The sequence below is a fragment of the Ahaetulla prasina genome, chromosome 2 (genome assembly GCF_028640845.1).
Source record: "Ahaetulla prasina isolate Xishuangbanna chromosome 2, ASM2864084v1, whole genome shotgun sequence".
NCBI lineage: Eukaryota > Metazoa > Chordata > Lepidosauria > Squamata > Colubridae > Ahaetulla > Ahaetulla prasina.
The window spans coordinates 277249352-277267100 of NC_080540.1; the positions used below are offsets into that span (position 1 = coordinate 277249352).

The window sequence follows — 17749 nt, forward strand, 5'->3', positions numbered from 1 at the left end:
TGATTTTGGGGGGCCGGGTGGGTGTGGCCATCTCGACATCACTCGTGTCAGGGTCTTCTATGGTGGCCCAAACACTCTGCCAGTGAAAAAGGGCTTCCAAGCTCCATTTTGGCTGCGATGGCCTCCTGCAACCGTCTGCTAGTGAAAACAGAGCTCGGGAGGGTTGCACGCAGCCATCCCAAGCTCCGTTTTCGCTGGCAGAGGCATGGGGGGCGGGCAGTCCTTCACTGTTTCCAGGGCAACCTCGTGGGCCAGATCTAATCATCCCACGGGTCGTATCCGGTCCCCGGGCCTTGAGTTGTACACCCCTGCTCTGTACAAGCATGCATTGTTTCTTTCTTCAGCCTGCTCCGTCTTAAATCCCCAGTCTCTGAGATTTCTTCTTTTTCTGTTGATGGACAGCATGTCGATCTCTTGAACCTTTTTTCTCCCATTATTTTTCCTCTCTTTTGGACCACCCACTCTTGAAGGAAAAACAACTTCTTTCACTTGGCTATTGTACCCTGCTTGCTAGTGGGTGCAGAGCTCCAAAATGCATGTCTCTTCCCATAACACTTGTGTCAAGGTTGCAACTTTATATTGGCCCCTCTGCCATGCTGACCCTGGAGAGAAGGCTCAAATGGGAAGTCAAAAGGGCAGCACAGGGGCCTGCAATTCTGCTAAGCAGCCTCTCCTCCACCTACGGGGAGCTCTTATGTGTAAACATGGCACATCCTGCGGATTTCTGCTTAAGGAACTGCATTAAATGGACTAAACACCTTTAGAAAGACAATACTCATCCTTCCATCCTTTATAAGGTAGGTAAAATGAGGACCCAAATTGTTGGGGGGGCAATAAGTTGACTTTGTAAATATACAAATAGAATGAGACTATTGCCTTATACACTGTAAGCCGCCCTGAGTCTTCGGAGAAGGGCGAGATATAAATGTAAATAAAATAAATAAATAAAATAAATAATAATCTTAATTGAAGGAATGTGGCTTGATGCTCTCTAAATTTTGCTGGACAGTAGCTTCTGGGAACTCTAACCAACATGGCCAAAGATGCAAGATGTGGAAAATTCAGCAAAATGTGGAAGTTCACAGATTCTTCATAAAACATCTAATTAACTAATCTGATTGATTGATTGCCAGAGCTCCTTTTGGTGTCATTTTTTAATAAGTTGGACTCTATATTTTCTTTTCATAAGAGTGCAAGATCTATTTTTAGCAAGACTCTTGACTGGAATTTGTGTTTTGTGTATCTTAATTTGGATTCCACCTGGACTTTGTTATAAAAAACAATATTTGTGCTCTAACTTTGCTGTTTTTTTCTTCTGTCTCTTCTGCAAAGCTTTTAAACTTTTGTTGAAATGTTCCTTTGTAATGCAGGACATTTGCCAGGCTAAACATATTCTCAGCTTTGTTGTTGTGTTTTATGAGGTGTGACAAGGATAATGGGAACCCAGTGCAATAATATAACATTCCTTCCTTATTTAAAATAAATCCATACGTGCCGAAGACAGGCAGTGGTCATTCTGTCTACAAAATCTAAAATCTTCTTTGGGCTCAGCACATCTTAATAGAGATTTACTTTGTTCAGAACCACTTCACTTGTACTTGCAATGTTTGCTCATTTGTAAACATGGGAGTAATTCATGCTTATAAACAATTGATCAGCTGTGATAAGAGATATACCCAGCAGAGAGGAAACTTTTGATGAACGGAAAGATAGCTCCTTTTAAAAAATTATTATTGTATTCTTAATGGCCATTGGATGAACTTGTGATGAAGGCAAGCTACCTAAACTTAAGAATGTATTTGGATTATTTATTATTATTTAAAGTGTACATATGCTGCTCAGGTGGTTCTAAAGGGAGAATTATTAGTACAGTAAATATTGATGAACATTATTAATGAAATAAAATGATACATTAACTATGGAGAAGTAGCATTTTCTAATCTCATTCATTGGGGCAAGATGATCCTTCAAGAACAGCATAGGGCCGTGGTGGCGAGCCTATGGCACAAGTGCCAGAGGTAGCACACAGCGCCCTCTCTGATGGCACGCAAGCCATTGCCCCAGTTCAGCTCTGCTGTGCATGCACGTGCGCCTCCTGCTGGCTGGTCTTTGAGTCTCTGCCGTGCATGCGCGGGGCACATGCAGGGGGCAGGGTGCATTTTATGTATTGCATTCTGGGGGTTCGGCTGCTTTGGGCACTCAGTCCAGAAAAGGTTAGCCAACACTGGCATAGGGAGTCCTTGACGTACAACCACAGCTGGGATTAGAATTTCCATTGCTAAGCATTGCAGTTGTTAAGTGAGTCATGCATGATTTTATGACCTTTTTTGCCATGGTTGTTAAGCAAATCACTGCTACTGTTAAATGAAGAGAAGAGAATTTTTTTTTAAATTGTTGTTGTTATAGTCTGCTGATAGACTTGATTGTTTTTTTTTGTTGTTTTTTTTTGCAATCTTTGAAAAATGGTGCAATAAAGCTTAATGACTTTGTCTTTGAAAAACTGTGAGGCAATTGCCAATGGCAAAAAGAGGAGGATTTCGTGGCAAATGACCAAAAGCAACCTGAGTAGAGAAAGGTAATTTTTGTTTTTTTCTTTCTTTATTGGGAAAGAAAAATATTCACTTCAAATTCATTACCGTACGGCCATTGTGAAGTTCCTTGTATTTAAGTTGCAGCTTTAATCACTAATGTCACCAAGACCCTATCTATTCATTATTGACGTATATCATGCACCATTATGCTACTTGCTATTTACAGTCCTTTGGTATTATTTTAAAATGGAAATAATTTACACTGTTGGTTGCAGAACATGCAGTTCTCAATTCTGTCTTTTCAGGCCCTAGAATCCTACCTGATCATGTTGTTTGAAAGTTTGGTTTAAAAATGTGGAAATTGGGCAATCTGTTATTTTTCTCAAAATAAAAAAAAAATGCAGCACCCACAAAGAAATTAGGCATATTAAACCTGATGTATCTGTTGAGATACATAAGAGGGGAAGAAAAACAGATGGAAATTTCAGCTCTATCTTGTCTGGTGATATGGTCGTGTCCTGATCATATGCCCTGCAAGCCTTGGAGGCTGAAAATAATATTGTATTTGTTTTAATTAAAGCAGAAGAACTTATTGTATTTTCTGGAATTTCAGGGTGACCTTTCCCTTTTAACAGGGAATTATTTGGGAAAAGAGCCTTCCTATTATGGAGAACTTAAAATGGTCTTTAGCTGTAACCACTATCTAATGTCATTCACATCTTTGATGTCAGATATAAAAACAAAGTACATACGGCTTGGTCTGATCAATAATTAGAATAAGGTAAGACTGTAAAATGGGGACGCGGTGGCTCAGTGACTAAGATGCTGAGCTTGTCAATCGAAAGGTTGGCAGTTCAGCGGTTCGAATCTCTAGTGCCACATAACACGCTGAACTCCCATTACTTGTCCCAGCTTCTGCCAACCTAGCAGTTCGAAAGCATGTAAAAAAATGCAAGTAGAAAAATAGGGACCCACCTTTGGTGGGAAGGTAAAGCGTCCCGTGCGCCTTTGGCGTTTAGTCATGCCGGCCACATGCTTTGGAACGGAGATGAGCACCACCCCCTAGAATTGGGAACAACTAGCACATATGTGCGAGGGGAACCTTTACCTTTACCTTTAAGACTGTAAAAATTGAGCTTTTGTTTGATTTTTTTTCAGGATTACAGCAAGGAGGCTTCATTTCTCTTTGAGGTATTCTTGTCCTAACAGGTATATCTGTCTCCAGGTTGAAATATATAGCCTTAGACTAAACTACTGTATGCAGGCTTGCTATTTTCTTCGTTTCAGCAAGTTTTCCATTGTTTTGGCAAATCTCCCATTTTCATCGACAACCCCATTTTTATTCTTTAGGAATTCCTGAGACGTACTGCTCAAAGGCAGTGACATCTATTTGTGCATTACTGTACTTGTAGGAGACTGGATTCTTTTTTGTTTTTAAAGCTGCAGTTTAGAGTTCTGGAGAACTGAGCAGTTCAAAGACGTATTCGATGAAGTTTTGGTTCCTGTTTCTGTGTTATGTCACGCTGTTCATAAAAATTGTAATTCTGAATATCTGTATGCGGTCTGAATATTGCAAATCATGTGGGAATGTGGGATTCTTAACTTCTATATTGCTTGTTTCAGCTTCCCACTGGTAGATAGATTTATTGATGGTACATTGTTAACAAAGCGTACCCGAATCAAGTATGGAATATTTATTGCATGCAGAGATACTATAAATATACACAAGTAGTCTTCGACTTATGATCACAATTGAGACCAAAATTTCTGTTGCTAAGCAAGACAATTGTTAAGTGGGTTTTGCCCCATTGTACGAACATTTCTTGTTAACACTTGTTAACTGAATCACTGCTGTTGTTAAGTTAGTAACAAGGTTTTAAAGTGAGTGTGGCTTCCCCATTGAGTTTGCTTGTCAGATGATGATCAGATGACCCCATGATACCCCAACCATCATAAAAACATGCCAACTTCCACACATCCAAATTTTGATCATATGACTAGGGAAATGCTGCAATGGCCGTCAGTGTGAAAAACGTTCATAAGTCACTTTTTTCTCGGTACCTCACGTGATGCAATCGAGTTTGACACCCGTGGAAAAGACTATAAAGAGTAAGGGCAGGGAGAAATAGAAATAATTAACTCATTTATTTATTATTTATTTATTTAATCATATTTATATACCGCCCTATCTCCCGAGGGACTCAGGGCGGTTAACAGCCACGTAAAATATACATAAATACAAGTTAAAACCCCAATTAAAAAACTTATTATTATTCTTTTCCATAAAAGAAAATAGAGTCCTTAAGCTAATCAGATAGGTGATTTGCTCTCTCCCACCCACTTAACCCCCGTCCCAGAACTCCTAAGATGGATGGTTGGACACAGTGAGGTGAATAATGATTAAAGGAAGGTTTATCTGTTACATTGTTTTTCCCTATTCTGCTTCCTAACACAATTGATGGAGAAAATGATGATAATCTGATTACTTTGGATTTTGAGGAGAGAACTGTCAATTAATGAATACAATGCTGCTCTCTCTCCTCTCCTAGTAAAGTATTTCAGTGGACTAACATTGCCAGAAGGTAGTTTATTTGTTAAAATAATTTCATTACTTGCAAAACAGTCTTAGGACACAAACAGACCAACAGAATTGGGATCATTAGAATCTCAAGAGTGGGAGGTAGGGAGTGTTCCACAGGGAAGGTGCAGAAATACTTCCTGGATCCTATTGATAATACTGTTTCACAGAAGGAAGGGACTTGGAGCATAGCAATAGCACTCAGTCTTATATACCACTTTACAGTGCTTTACAACCCCCTCTAAGCAGTTTACAGAGTCAGCATATTGCCCCCAACAATTTGAGTCCTCATTTTACCCTCCTCGGAAGGATGGAAGAGGTAAGCCTGCAGTACCAAACTTTAATTACTTTGCCACCATGGCTCATAAGCATACCAACATGCAATCCCATAAGCCACCCAGCTTTAAAGGTAACAAACAGCATTCTGAATTGAACCCAGAAACCTACTGGGAACCAATGAAGCTATATACAAGTGGCATTACATGGAAATACCAAGGTGTACAGTCTATGAATTCTTGAACATCTACATCTTCCAGTGCTTTTTAAGGGCCGTCCTGTGTAGAACAAGACACAGGAATCCAATGGAGAAATGACCAAGGCATGTCTTATCACAAGTAGCGCCTGGTAGTCCAGGATTAAGCACATAAAATGGATTTCTGCAAAAGCCTTTCTGCCTGTGACTCCTGTCTATTTCTCAAGTAGGAGCTGTGAGCCTAGAAAGATTTCCAAATTATGCACCAACTCTGCCTGGGTGAGTGTTACTTCATGTTTAGTGAAAGAGTTCTAGATCTGGAAAACCCTAAATCACAGTCTGTCAAATCCTATTAGGGTTGTTATTCCCATTCAGACACACCCACACCCACAGTACAAAAACTTTGTCCCATCACTTGGATAGTTCAGAACAGAGACATATATTTGAGTATTATCAGCATAGTGAAGGTACTTAGCCCTTTGTAATAAATTACCTCACCTAGCAGTTTCATATAGATGTTAAATTCCTATTTGCAGACTTGTGGGAACCCTGAGGCTCCTGCAAAATAAAGGCCATGGGAAAGTCCCCCACCCCACCCCAGAATCAGCGTTATAGAGAAAACCATTGTAAAAATGTGGCCCTTATTCCCAGCCCTCCAGATGGATACCGTGAGCCATGAAAATCTACTTTTCAGTTCAGATGGATATTTTGATCAAGGAGGGCTAGTACACCCATTCCAAATCGGCCGTAGGTTATCTACAGGCACAAGTAATGCCGTCTCAGTGCTGTAACCCAGTGCAAAACTGACTCGGAAGTGCCTCAATAATGTATTTTCTTCAAGAGCTGCAAACCACACATCTCAAGAACCTTCCCTAAAAAGACAGGCCCAAAATTTCCACAGAGAACTCTTAAGGGTATCAGGAGTGATCTGTTCCTGACAAGGGACAGATGACAAGTCTCTTAGCACATCACTACCTTCAGACAAAAACCAAGTTTGAGAATTGGGGAAGTACGAGACAAGGAATAAAACCAGGGGTGGGCTGCTGAGGGTTTGCAGGGGTTCGGGAGAACCTCTAGCTAAGATTCTGTGCAGTTCGGAGAAACCCCAAATCCCACTCCTGGCTGGCCCCTCCCACTCCACCCCGCCCCTCCCAGGAGTCCCCATGTGGCCCGTTTTGGATGCAGGTAAATGCAGGGTGCACACAGGCTTGGGGAAGGCAAAAAACAGACCTACTGGAAGTTCTGAAGGGCTAGAAACAGGTTCGTTTCCGGCCTCCAGAGGACCTTGTTTTCACCCTCCCGGAGGCTCAACAAAAACCTCCAGAGCCCAGGGAGGGCAAAAATGACATACACACACCGCCGTGGTGCAAGAGGCTGACTAGGCCACACCTACCATGGCCACACCCATGCAGCAACCGGCCACAGAACCCCTTGCTAAACTTTTTGAAGCTCACCCCTGAATAAAACACATCAGGCTTGCAAGCATCTATAGTCAACATTAATAAAAGTAATTTGAGTCCTTTGGTGGGATTGATTGGATACCATTCTTGCAAGTCTAACTCTTTCATTCTGTTCCTTGTGTTCTCCCCCTCCCAGTGAAATGTGAATTAGGGAGGTGTCTGCCCGATTCACTTGCACATATTTTCTTCTTATTTTGCACTTAAGCCATACAGTATTTTTCCCTTGTCGCTTTGGTAACGGACGTGGTGTATCTCTATCAAGGTCATCTTTTTTAATTCATTTACACAATCAGCCTAGAAAGAACTAATGTCTTTCTCCTAGTAGCCATTTTTAAAGAACGCTTATAAGTTCAGAATGTGCAACATACACAGTTCTGGGGGCAGAATTTTTCATTCCCCCCCACCCCCAGACTATGCTGGTCCTGCAGATTTCCAGAACAGGATTTGGTTTGTGGATGTGAAATACTCTATCCCTAAAATGGTATATTTTGCACACCCACAATAATCTCTCAGAATCCTAAATCTGGTCACTTACTCTGGCAAATAACATTCTCTCGATCAAGATGACTTCTCTCTTGACTTCTAGTGACCATACGAGTGTGCCCATGTTGTTTTCTTGACAAAATAGTTTCTGGGAAAGACTTTGAGCTGTGTCATAAAACATTGTTACAAAATCGTAATGTAGATTCTTTGAGCTTATTGTCCCAATCTAACCACGGATGTCGATAAATAATAGTTTCTGCCCTTGTGTAGGGTATGAATTCAGCCATATTTTTTTTTTGCTTATTCACTGACCCCTGGCTCAGCAAACAAAGACTTTATGCAGTGTGCATTTGTTAATATTTGTTTATCTTTCTTGCAGTTGGCAAACATGAACTGACGGGGCACAAAGTTGCAGTGAAGATCTTGAATAGACAGAAAATTCGGAGTCTTGACGTTGTGGGGAAAATACGTAGAGAGATTCAGAACCTGAAACTTTTTCGGCATCCACACATAATTAAACTGTGAGTTTCTTTCAGAATAAGCTCTCTTATTTGGGGTGTTTCTCAAGAAACTGAGTGTCCTTATTCAATAGATAAAACAAATATAGCCTGTTTTTCAGGTACAGTCCTGTTTGCTTACTGTGGTATAAATCAATAATGGTAGACTACCATTTATAATTTGGAGAGAGTTGAGAAACTGATGACTTCAGTGTCCAATAAAGGATTATTGGTAGCCAGCCCAGTAATGAAAATGAATGGTTACTCCTCAGTGCCTGAGAAGTGATATATCTGATGGCAACAAGGAAGGCATGACATATTTTTACCTAATAAGAGAGAGGGTTCCTTTTGCCAAAAAGTGGGATGACAAACTGCCCCTGCTTTCAGTAGAGACTTAATGGTAGGTAATAATTGCCTCAGGAGCCTCAAGCCACTGTTTGTCTGTGTTTTGCCTGATGAGAAAATGCAGTGATTGTTATCTGAGTAAAGGAAAGGTTATCCTTTGTGGTTAGAGAACAAAGGTCTTTAGCAATGCAGCGGTTGAGTTATTGCAGAGGCTTCTCCTAGTCATCTTGCTTTTCTCACCTATTATGGGATTTAGTCCTTAGAATAGCAGTTGAACAATTGAAGGATAGTGGACAGCAGACATATATCTATGATCAGTGGAGAAAGTAAGGAAGAAGAGAATCAGATTTTGGGATGGGTCACCTAATAGCTATAGGTATGTATTTTTTTATTTATTTGTATCCCGATTCTATTATTTTTACGAGTAACTCAAGGTGATGACCAACAAAACATCCTCCTCCAATTTTCTCCACAATAACAACCCTGTGAGGTGGATTGCGCTGAAAGAGAGTGACTAGCTCAAAGTTACCCAGCTTGGCTAAGGCGGGACTTGAACTCATGGTCTTCCACACGTTACAGTTTGCTGGTTTTCCTAATAAGTACAGTTATACAGTGACCTTAAATGGGCTTGTAAAGATTCTCCCTTTCTTGTGAAATTAGGTTTTTAAATATGGTCAACTGATCAAATTCCATGTCAAGCAGCATAAATGAATTGTCTTATTGTTATCAGCTTTACCTTAAAATGTAATAATAGAGAGAGGAATGTTTGAGTCTAATGGGAATCCTTTTTCTAAGATGTCTTTACTGAATTGCTTTAAGTCCGGGTAATGGTTAGGCTGCTATGGCAATTGCTGTAAAAATGTTACCATATGTGGTATGACTATTAGTTAATAGGAGCCATGAAGGATTTTAAAAAAACCACACTTCATTTTGTATCAGGGAACAAACTCAAGTCTTGCTTCTAGCTGAGCATGTATGTGATTGGGCTACTCATCTGTGTGTAGTTTTTCAAGATTTGTTTAATGTCATATACTGAATATATATTAGCAAATTAATTAAATCTGTCTCTCAGATACCAGGTTATCAGCACACCGTCTGACATTTTTATGGTGATGGAATATGTTTCAGGAGGAGAACTGTTTGATTATATCTGCAAAAATGGAAAGGTAAGGAAGTCCAATTTCTCCAAGGAAGTCAGCTTTTCATTTTGAAGCCTTGCATTGTTCTGTTACACAGAGTAAGTTCAATTAAGCCCCCAGAGTCTTTGTAAAAAATTGTGCTTATTATACATCACTTGTTCATGTGGGTGTTGGTATTTTCTCTCTATATCAGGGGTGTCCAAACTTGGTCCCTTTAAGACTTTTGGACTTCAACTCCCAGAGTCCCTCAGCCAGCAAAGCTGGCTGAGGAACTCTGGGAGTTGAAGTCCAAAAGTCTTAAAGGGACCAAGTTTGGACACCCCTGCTCTATATAATATGAACAAAATCCCAATTGCACAGTTTTTAGGAGTGAACAAGTAAATGCTTCCTTGCTTGCAGAACACTTAGGCTATAGGGACTGCCACATTCTTCTGAACTTGCCATAAGTTAGCAAATACTGTTTTCCATTATTTTGAATCTGGATACCCACAAAAGTTGAACTGAAACTTTAAAATGTTTCTAGAGACGGTCATTTCTGAAAATTATCCCTCTGAAACCAGCTCCTACTGGCATGCATGGCACAGCCCCACCAGCTTTGCATACTTGGTTTTACTTTCTCCAAATTTGTATCAAAAGTTGATAATTTAAAGGAAAGCACACTTACATACATGTATATACAGCTAATCCTTGAGGTACAGTCACTCATTTAGTGACTGTTCAGAGTTACGATGGCACTGAACAAGGGGGAGTGTTCTGTCCTCCTTCGCCTCCGTCCAAGTGATGGCTTAATTAGCCGGTACTATCAGCTCTGGCAGCAGGATAGCGAATGTCTGCCAAGTTCTCTGATATCTCCCTTGACGCTGGTGAGTCACTTCAGCTCTTTGTTAATCAGTTGATTTGCCGGCTATGAAGAGACATAGCAGTGCTCACTGCCTTTATATCCTGTGGGGTGTGGCTCCATGACTCAGCACTTCTAGGCCTGCCCCACCCCTGCTTCTGTTGTTCCCTCCTCTCCTGCCTACAAAACCTAGGATCCAACCAAGCCTGATTGCTATCAGCTGGGTCTGAAGGTGTGGCCTGGGAGGGGGAAGAGTCAGGGGACGGAAGCCTCATTATCTCTTCCACCTGGCCTGCTTCTGGCTCCTGGAGCTGAGCCAGGGAAGCCTGTGCTCCCGAGGTAAGTCCTGACAGCCCTTCCCCCTCACTTTCCAAGTCACTTTCTGGCAGCAGGCCTGGCTCCAAGTCACTTTCTGGCAGGAGGCCCGGCTCTGGGGGCGCAGACACAACAGGGAGACTTAAGACTGGTCCTCGATTTTGTGGCCATTACCACATCCTTATAATCATTTGATTGCGATTTGGGTTCTTGGCAGTTCACTCGCAATTATTATGATTGCAGTATCCTGTGGTCCTGCGATTTTGACCTTTCCTGTCAGCTTCCCACAAGAAAGCCAGTGGGAAGCCAGCAGGAGATAACAGGTTATTCTGGCTTCTATTGCTTTTTCTCCAGAGAAGCCATCTGGTTAACATGGGGATCCTTGTATTCCATAGTGCCTGTCCACCGTACCACCTGCATTCTGTAGCACCTGGCGGCACTCCATAGTGCTTGCCCATGGCATCTGCTCATCCATGCTATGTACGCCTGACCGCACCCTATAGTGCCCTGCCAACAGCATCTACCTGCCAATGCATACTCTGTAGTTCCCCCCCTCCCTCATAGCTCTTCCCTGCTAGCCCACTTGTCTGAGATGCAGTTTCAGCGCCTCTTCCCACATAGTCCCACGCTAGCTGATATCTTTGCTTAATGACCTTCCTGGTCCTTGCTTAACGACAATAACAGGGAATGCTAGGATTGCCATTGCTAAGTGATGTGGTCACTAGCAGCAAGTTGAGTGGCAAAGAAGTTTAATAAATAAAATAAATAATAAATAAATGATAATAAAGCATGGTGATGTATGTGATTGGACTACTCATTGTGTATAACTTAGCATTGAACTTTCTGTCCCAATTGCCAACATAACCTGAGGACTACCTAAAGACACATGGAGATGGATACACACACAGACACACACTTATCGATGGATCTTCCTGGTCTAGATCTTAATGTCTCTGGAAAGTGTTCCAATCAATAGTTCTAATCATTAACCATTTACATCTCAGCAGTAACCTATGTAAACATATTTCTTGGCATTCGTTGTTCAATTTCCTTAAATTCCCTTAGAAGCGAGTATAAAAGTGGATGTTTTATTCCTAGTGCTGATTAGTCATTTGGTTAGGCTGCAGCTTTTTGCTTTTCTTCAAATTAAGAATAATGTAGAAATGGGTGGAAAGTTATATCCTAGTAAGAATCGTGAAACATTAAGTTTAGATTGCGGTCCAGCTTGTATTCTCAAGATTTTAGAAAGATCTCCCAGCTTTCCAGTAAAATACAGGAAGCCCTTGATTTACAATCATAATTGAGTCCCAAATTAATGATGCTAACTTAAGACATTTAAGTGAATTTTTGCCCTATTTTACGACATTTCTTGAGGCCGTTGTTAAGTGAACCACTGCAGTTGTTAAGTTAGTAACATGGTTGTTAAGGGATTATAGCTATGGTTAGACAAAATTAGAAAAAAAAAAGCTTTATGGGATTTGGGGATGGAGGTGGGCCAAATTCTCACATGGTGAGATTCCAGAATGGAAAAAGAACGACTGAATGTCTTCACTGTTATTAATAGATTGATTAATGTTTCTATTATTGTAATATTGCATTAATTTTTAATAAGAAAATAATATGTACCCATATTACTGAAACATGAATAGTTTCTGTAGAGACTCTTACTCAATTAAGTTTTTAATGTTGATTTTTAAACCACTTCACATATTCATTTCTCAACAAAGTGAGTGTCGTCACATTTTCTTGATTGTGATTTATTAATCCCACCACTCTCCAGTCCTGCATACTTTGTTGTTGGAGTATCAGTTTTTAACACACATGATCATACATAGAATAAAAAAAAAGAAAGAAAAAAAATCAAAACTGGACACAACTACTGTATTTTTCAGACTATAAGATGTACTTTTTTGTTTCCGAAAATGGGGTGAAAATGTCTGTGTGTCTTATAGACCAAATATTGCTGAAGCTCCACCCACCTGCCAGCCATTTTTTGGCCTCCACACACCCCATTTTGGGGCCTTTTTCAGGTCTTTTTCAGGCTTTTTTTGGCCTGTTTTTGGAGCTTTTCTCAGCCCGTTTTTGAGGCTTTTTTAGCCCTATTCAAGGCTTTTTGGCCCGTTTTCCAAGGCAAGCCTCAAAACCGGGCTGAAGAAAGCTTTGAAAACAGGCCAAAAAAGTCTCAAAACGGGCTGAAAAAAGCCTTGAAAATGGGCCAAAAAAAAGCCTTGAAAATGGGCCGAAAAAAGACTGGAAAAGGGCGAGAAAAGGGCAAAAAAAGGGCCAAAAATGGGGCACGCTTTTGTTGTTTTCCTCTTCTAAATTTAGGTGTGTCTTATAGTCAGGTACATCTTATAATCCAAAAAATACGGTATGTGGTAGAAACCCTGCCCATTTTTTACATGTGTCTATGAGCAGGGCTTGAGGAGGGAGCAGTGTTCAGTCACAGCTGTGGCTATCATCTTGACTGTTTTTACTCACCATGTGAAAACTGCTAAAATCAAAAACTACTTTCCTTCTTTTGCCCAATTTTACTTATTCTTTTTTTTTCTTACCCTTTTCTTCCACATACACTCTCTTTTAAAAGTCCCATTGGGCATTCTGGTTATGCTGAAAACATTCTTCTTTGACATTCATGCTGAGACTGTTTGTGGTGTATGTGTGTGTTTTTTTTTATAAAAATTTTTTGTGTCATCCCTTCTCTCCCCCCCTTCTCCCCCCAATAATTAGCTTGATGAAAAGGAGAGTAGACGTCTGTTCCAGCAAATTCTTTCTGGTGTGGATTATTGTCATAGGCACATGGTGGTCCATAGAGATTTGAAGCCTGAAAATGTACTACTTGATGCACACATGAACGCCAAGATTGCTGATTTTGGTAGGTTCCGTTTAAAGCCTAAAGCCAAACAAATTTGCTTGTTTGTTGGCTGTTAAGATTCAAATACCTATGTTGAAGTCCATAACTCCACAGAGAAGTCTTTTATTTCTAGTATTGAACGTTACTTTGCCGATTTAGGAACCATGTGGTTTAAAGTAGCAGTTACTCTTGCTTTTAAGTTCAGGTTTTTACCTTGAATAGATGCTCACTTTGTACTACTGTGACAAATTGCTCTTGTATCTACATCTCTATCTATCTATCTATCTATCTATCTATCTATCTATCTATCTATCTATCTATCTATCTATCTATATCATCTATCTATCATCTTCCGCATCTTTGAACTGCCCATCTCCCTCAGACAGGGATTCTAGGCAGTGTACAGAACCATGTTTTAATTTTTTTTTGGAAGGAGAGTGGGAGCCTGCTTCACTTCCAGGGGGAGAATATTCCACAGGGCAAGAGCAACAGCAGAGAAGGTCAGAATTCTTTAATAATTCTTTAAAGGGTCTACAACATACTTTACTTGCCTGACTGGGATGGGCTGATGCAATGGGTTGAAGATGGTTCTGGCCCTAAGCCATGTCAAGTTGCATTTGAAATAAACACCCAATATATTCTAGCGATTGTCATTGAACACTCCAGTGTATTCTATATGTTTATATAGGGTAGCAAAGGAAACTGATGTTTGTGTTTTTCATATCTTTTTTCCTGGCAGTAACACTAAGGACACATCAGCCCTGCATCGTTTTTCTATAAATCAGGTTATTATATCCAACCTGCAGATACAGAGCTGTGGTGGTGCAGTGGTTAGAATGCAGTACTGCAGGCTAACTCAGTGTTCATTGCCAGGAATTCAATTCTAACCGGCTCAAGGTTGACTCAGCCTTCCATCCTTCCGAGGTCGGCAAAATGAGGACCCATATTGTTGGGGGCAATATGTAGACTCTGTAAACCATTTAGAGAGGGGTATGTAAGTCTAAATGCTATTGTTAATGCTACATGGATGATGATAGATAGCACCAAGGAGTTAGATTTGTCTACTTTTCATTGCCATCTAATGGATTTTTGGATTTTGTATCGCATATGTGATAGCTATACCTATCTCTCTTAGTTGGTTTTAATAATAATACTTTACTTTGGTTTGGTAGAGTTACATGCCACACATTTGATTTTTTTTTAATGATGATGATGATGCAGAATGTAGCACTATTTCCTGTCCGCTATTTTCTGACTTCAGGAGGCCAAAAGAGACTTAATGACAGAATAGCACCAGGGGCGTATGTTCAGATTAGAAAGGAGCATGCACATCGTCATGCCACAAGCAAGCAGAGGAAGATAGATGGATTTAGAGTTATTTTATGAGCTGGTGAATGTTTTCTTCTTAAGTCTGTTAACTCACACATTATAGAGATTTTACACTCCGTTGAGTGGGCGATACTCACCCTTATTTAATGGGGGAGCATTCTTTGCCTATGCCATCAGTACCCAAATCTCAAAGAGATTTTGGGAGGCCAGCAGAACAGTGTTAAGAATGACTCAGTCTTAACAAAGTTAAGAATGATTAGATCAGGGCATACTGTTTCTGATCAAAGCTAAACAAAAACTAAAAACCTACCACTTTATTTACATTTAGGTCAGAGAACACTATAATAAAAAACCCCATTAACATATAATTATTAATAAAACTAAAATGATATAAAATAGAATAAAATTACATACCATGTATTAAAACTAATATTGATAAAAGCAACATTTGTATTAATCTTCAGTTGTAGATAGGACAGGTGGCATAACAGTAAAACAAAATTAAGCAACCTGGAAAGCTACATTAGAGTTCAACCTAGCCAAAGTGAAGACCCAATGAAATTTCAGAATTTGAATTTAAGAGTGATAAGATGAGAAATGTGCCCAGGCACATTTTGGGGGGGTGGGGAATCTGAGAACCATGGGGCTAGGTAGTAGACTTAGACTGGTTTGAAAATAAATATTCCAGCTAGGTTGCTTACGATGTTTCCTGGCATTTTCAAATTATAATGAACAGAGCTTTTCCAAGCACAGACCTAAAGACCTAAATGATCTGATTAGCCAGATTGATTTAAAGTGATCACAAAAGCAGTGGAGCTACAGCAGGGAAAAACAATTTTTAACCAAAAATAAAGAAAATAGAACCAGGCTCTGACACTCACAGAAACCACAGACCAAAATATCTGGGTAAGGAACTGCCTTTAAAACAGAAAAAATTGCTATAAGAGCCATGGTGGCACAGTGGTTAGAATGCAGTACTGCAGGCTACTTCTGCTGACTGCCAGCTGCCTGCAATTTGACATATGGAAACTCACCAGGCTCAAGGTTCACTCTGCTTCCATCCTTCCGAGGTCGGTAAAATGAGGATCCAGATTGTTGAGGGCAAGATGCTGACTCTTAGAGAGGGCTATAAAGCACTGTGAAGCGGTATATAAGTCTTAAGTGCTATTGCCATTGCTATGATTGTTTAGCAAGGAAAGATCTTAGAGAACTTTTTATATCCTTCTGTGTTGTATGATTTTAATTGAAAACAAATTAATCAGTTTTATTCTTCCTCAGCTTCTTTGTCTCTCACTCATACTTTTCAGAATAAAAAGCAAGGGCTTGCAGAAAAATTCCTTGTTTTTTCCCCCCTTCTGTCACACTTGATAAGCTGACTTGCAAGTTTACTGTTCACAGTGGATAACATAGTCTCTCTTTCATTTAACAAAACCCAAATCTCAGTAAATTTTCACAAAGTATTCATTGTTTTTCTTTTACTTCCGACAATAAATATGAGTCATTTATCAAGCATTTAGCCTAGAGATCAAACCACAGCCTCCCCCTCAAAACAGCCACCAGGATTGTAAGTTCTTGACTGGAGCCGACAAGACTGAATCCTTGATTGGTCACTATAGTTGCTAATATTCCATTGCCCTGGCTCCAATTGCTCTTATATGTCTTTCTGAGCAGAGATAGCTTTTGTCTCACTTCCATGTGCCATATGGGAAAAGTTTTCTTCACGACTTATGTGGAAAATAAACAAAAACGTCTTGTGTGGCCATGAATCTTTGTAGAAAGAAACCTACAAGCTGAATTCCACAAGGGAGAGAATGAAGGACTAAGGGAGGCTGATAGATGATAAAATGGATTGATCATGGATAAAAAGAACCAACTGCAGGAAGCTAATACTTTTCTTACTGTTAATGGGTCAGCTTCACTGGGTCCAGGTTTATCTAAAATTAAATACAAAGTGATTTTTGGATTGAAAACATGCATTCAACAATGCAACTATATACATGGTCTAATTAAAAGAAATATTAGATGTGAAAAGCAGAACTGTTACTAAATTCTATATTCTTTGAATTCTTGATTTTTAATTGGATTAAAATCAGGGGTGAAATTCAGCAGGTTCTAACAGGTTTTGGAGAAATGGTAGCGGAGATTTTGAGTAGTTCCGAGAACCAGAAAATAGCACCTCTGGCTGGCCCCAGAGTGGGATGGGAATGGAGATTTTACAATATCCTTCCCCCAGGAGTGGGGAGGGAATGGGGATTTTGTAGTATCTTCCCCTGCCACTCTCACCAAGCCACACCACGCCCACCAAGCCATGCCCACAGAACCAGTAGTAAAAAGATTTGGATTTCACCACTGATTAATAACTAATGTCACTAATGTCATAACTTTCTGTTTCTGAGTTGATATTACTATGTATTCAATAGAAAATCCACTGGAAACCATCCAGTAACCCTAACCCTAATCCTTTTTTTGTATTGGGATTATAAGATTTGAAGCTCAACACATTTGAAAAGCATCAGGTTGAGCAAGGATTCTTTCTCCACTCTGTCTCTGTCTCTGTCTCTGTCTCCCTCTCTGTCTCCCTCTCTGTCTCTGTTTCTCCCTCTCTCTCTCTGTCTCTCTCTGTCTGTCTCTCACTCTCTGTCTCTCTCTCTCTGTCTCTCTCTCTGTCTCTCTCTCTCTCTCACACACACACACACACACACACACTTGAACTGCATGACTCTAGATGGCTATACTTAACTCTCAAATTATGAAAGTTCCGCTAAGCACGATTCCATTTTGTAAGGTTTAATGCCTTCGTTAGTTTATCTTATTTAAGTGCTGTTAGATAGCGGCAACTAGCAAATCTTTATTGATCTTGAAAATCTAAGAAGCAGTTTATACTTAGATGTCATATTTCCAGGAAATT

At 40.1% G+C, this 17749-nt stretch overlaps 1 protein-coding gene across 1 annotated transcript in view; it reads left to right on the forward strand.

Moving 5' to 3' along the window:
- Positions 1 to 17749, forward strand: part of PRKAA1 (protein kinase AMP-activated catalytic subunit alpha 1) — a 34594-nt gene that overhangs the window by 5627 nt on the left and 11218 nt on the right. The window contains exons 2-4 of the mRNA XM_058169979.1: positions 7904 to 8045; positions 9439 to 9532; positions 13389 to 13533. Of these exons, the coding sequence (XP_058025962.1) occupies positions 9473 to 9532; positions 13389 to 13533 (205 nt within the window). The 5' untranslated portion in view covers positions 7904 to 8045; positions 9439 to 9472. The remainder of the gene's footprint in view (positions 1 to 7903; positions 8046 to 9438; positions 9533 to 13388; positions 13534 to 17749) is intronic.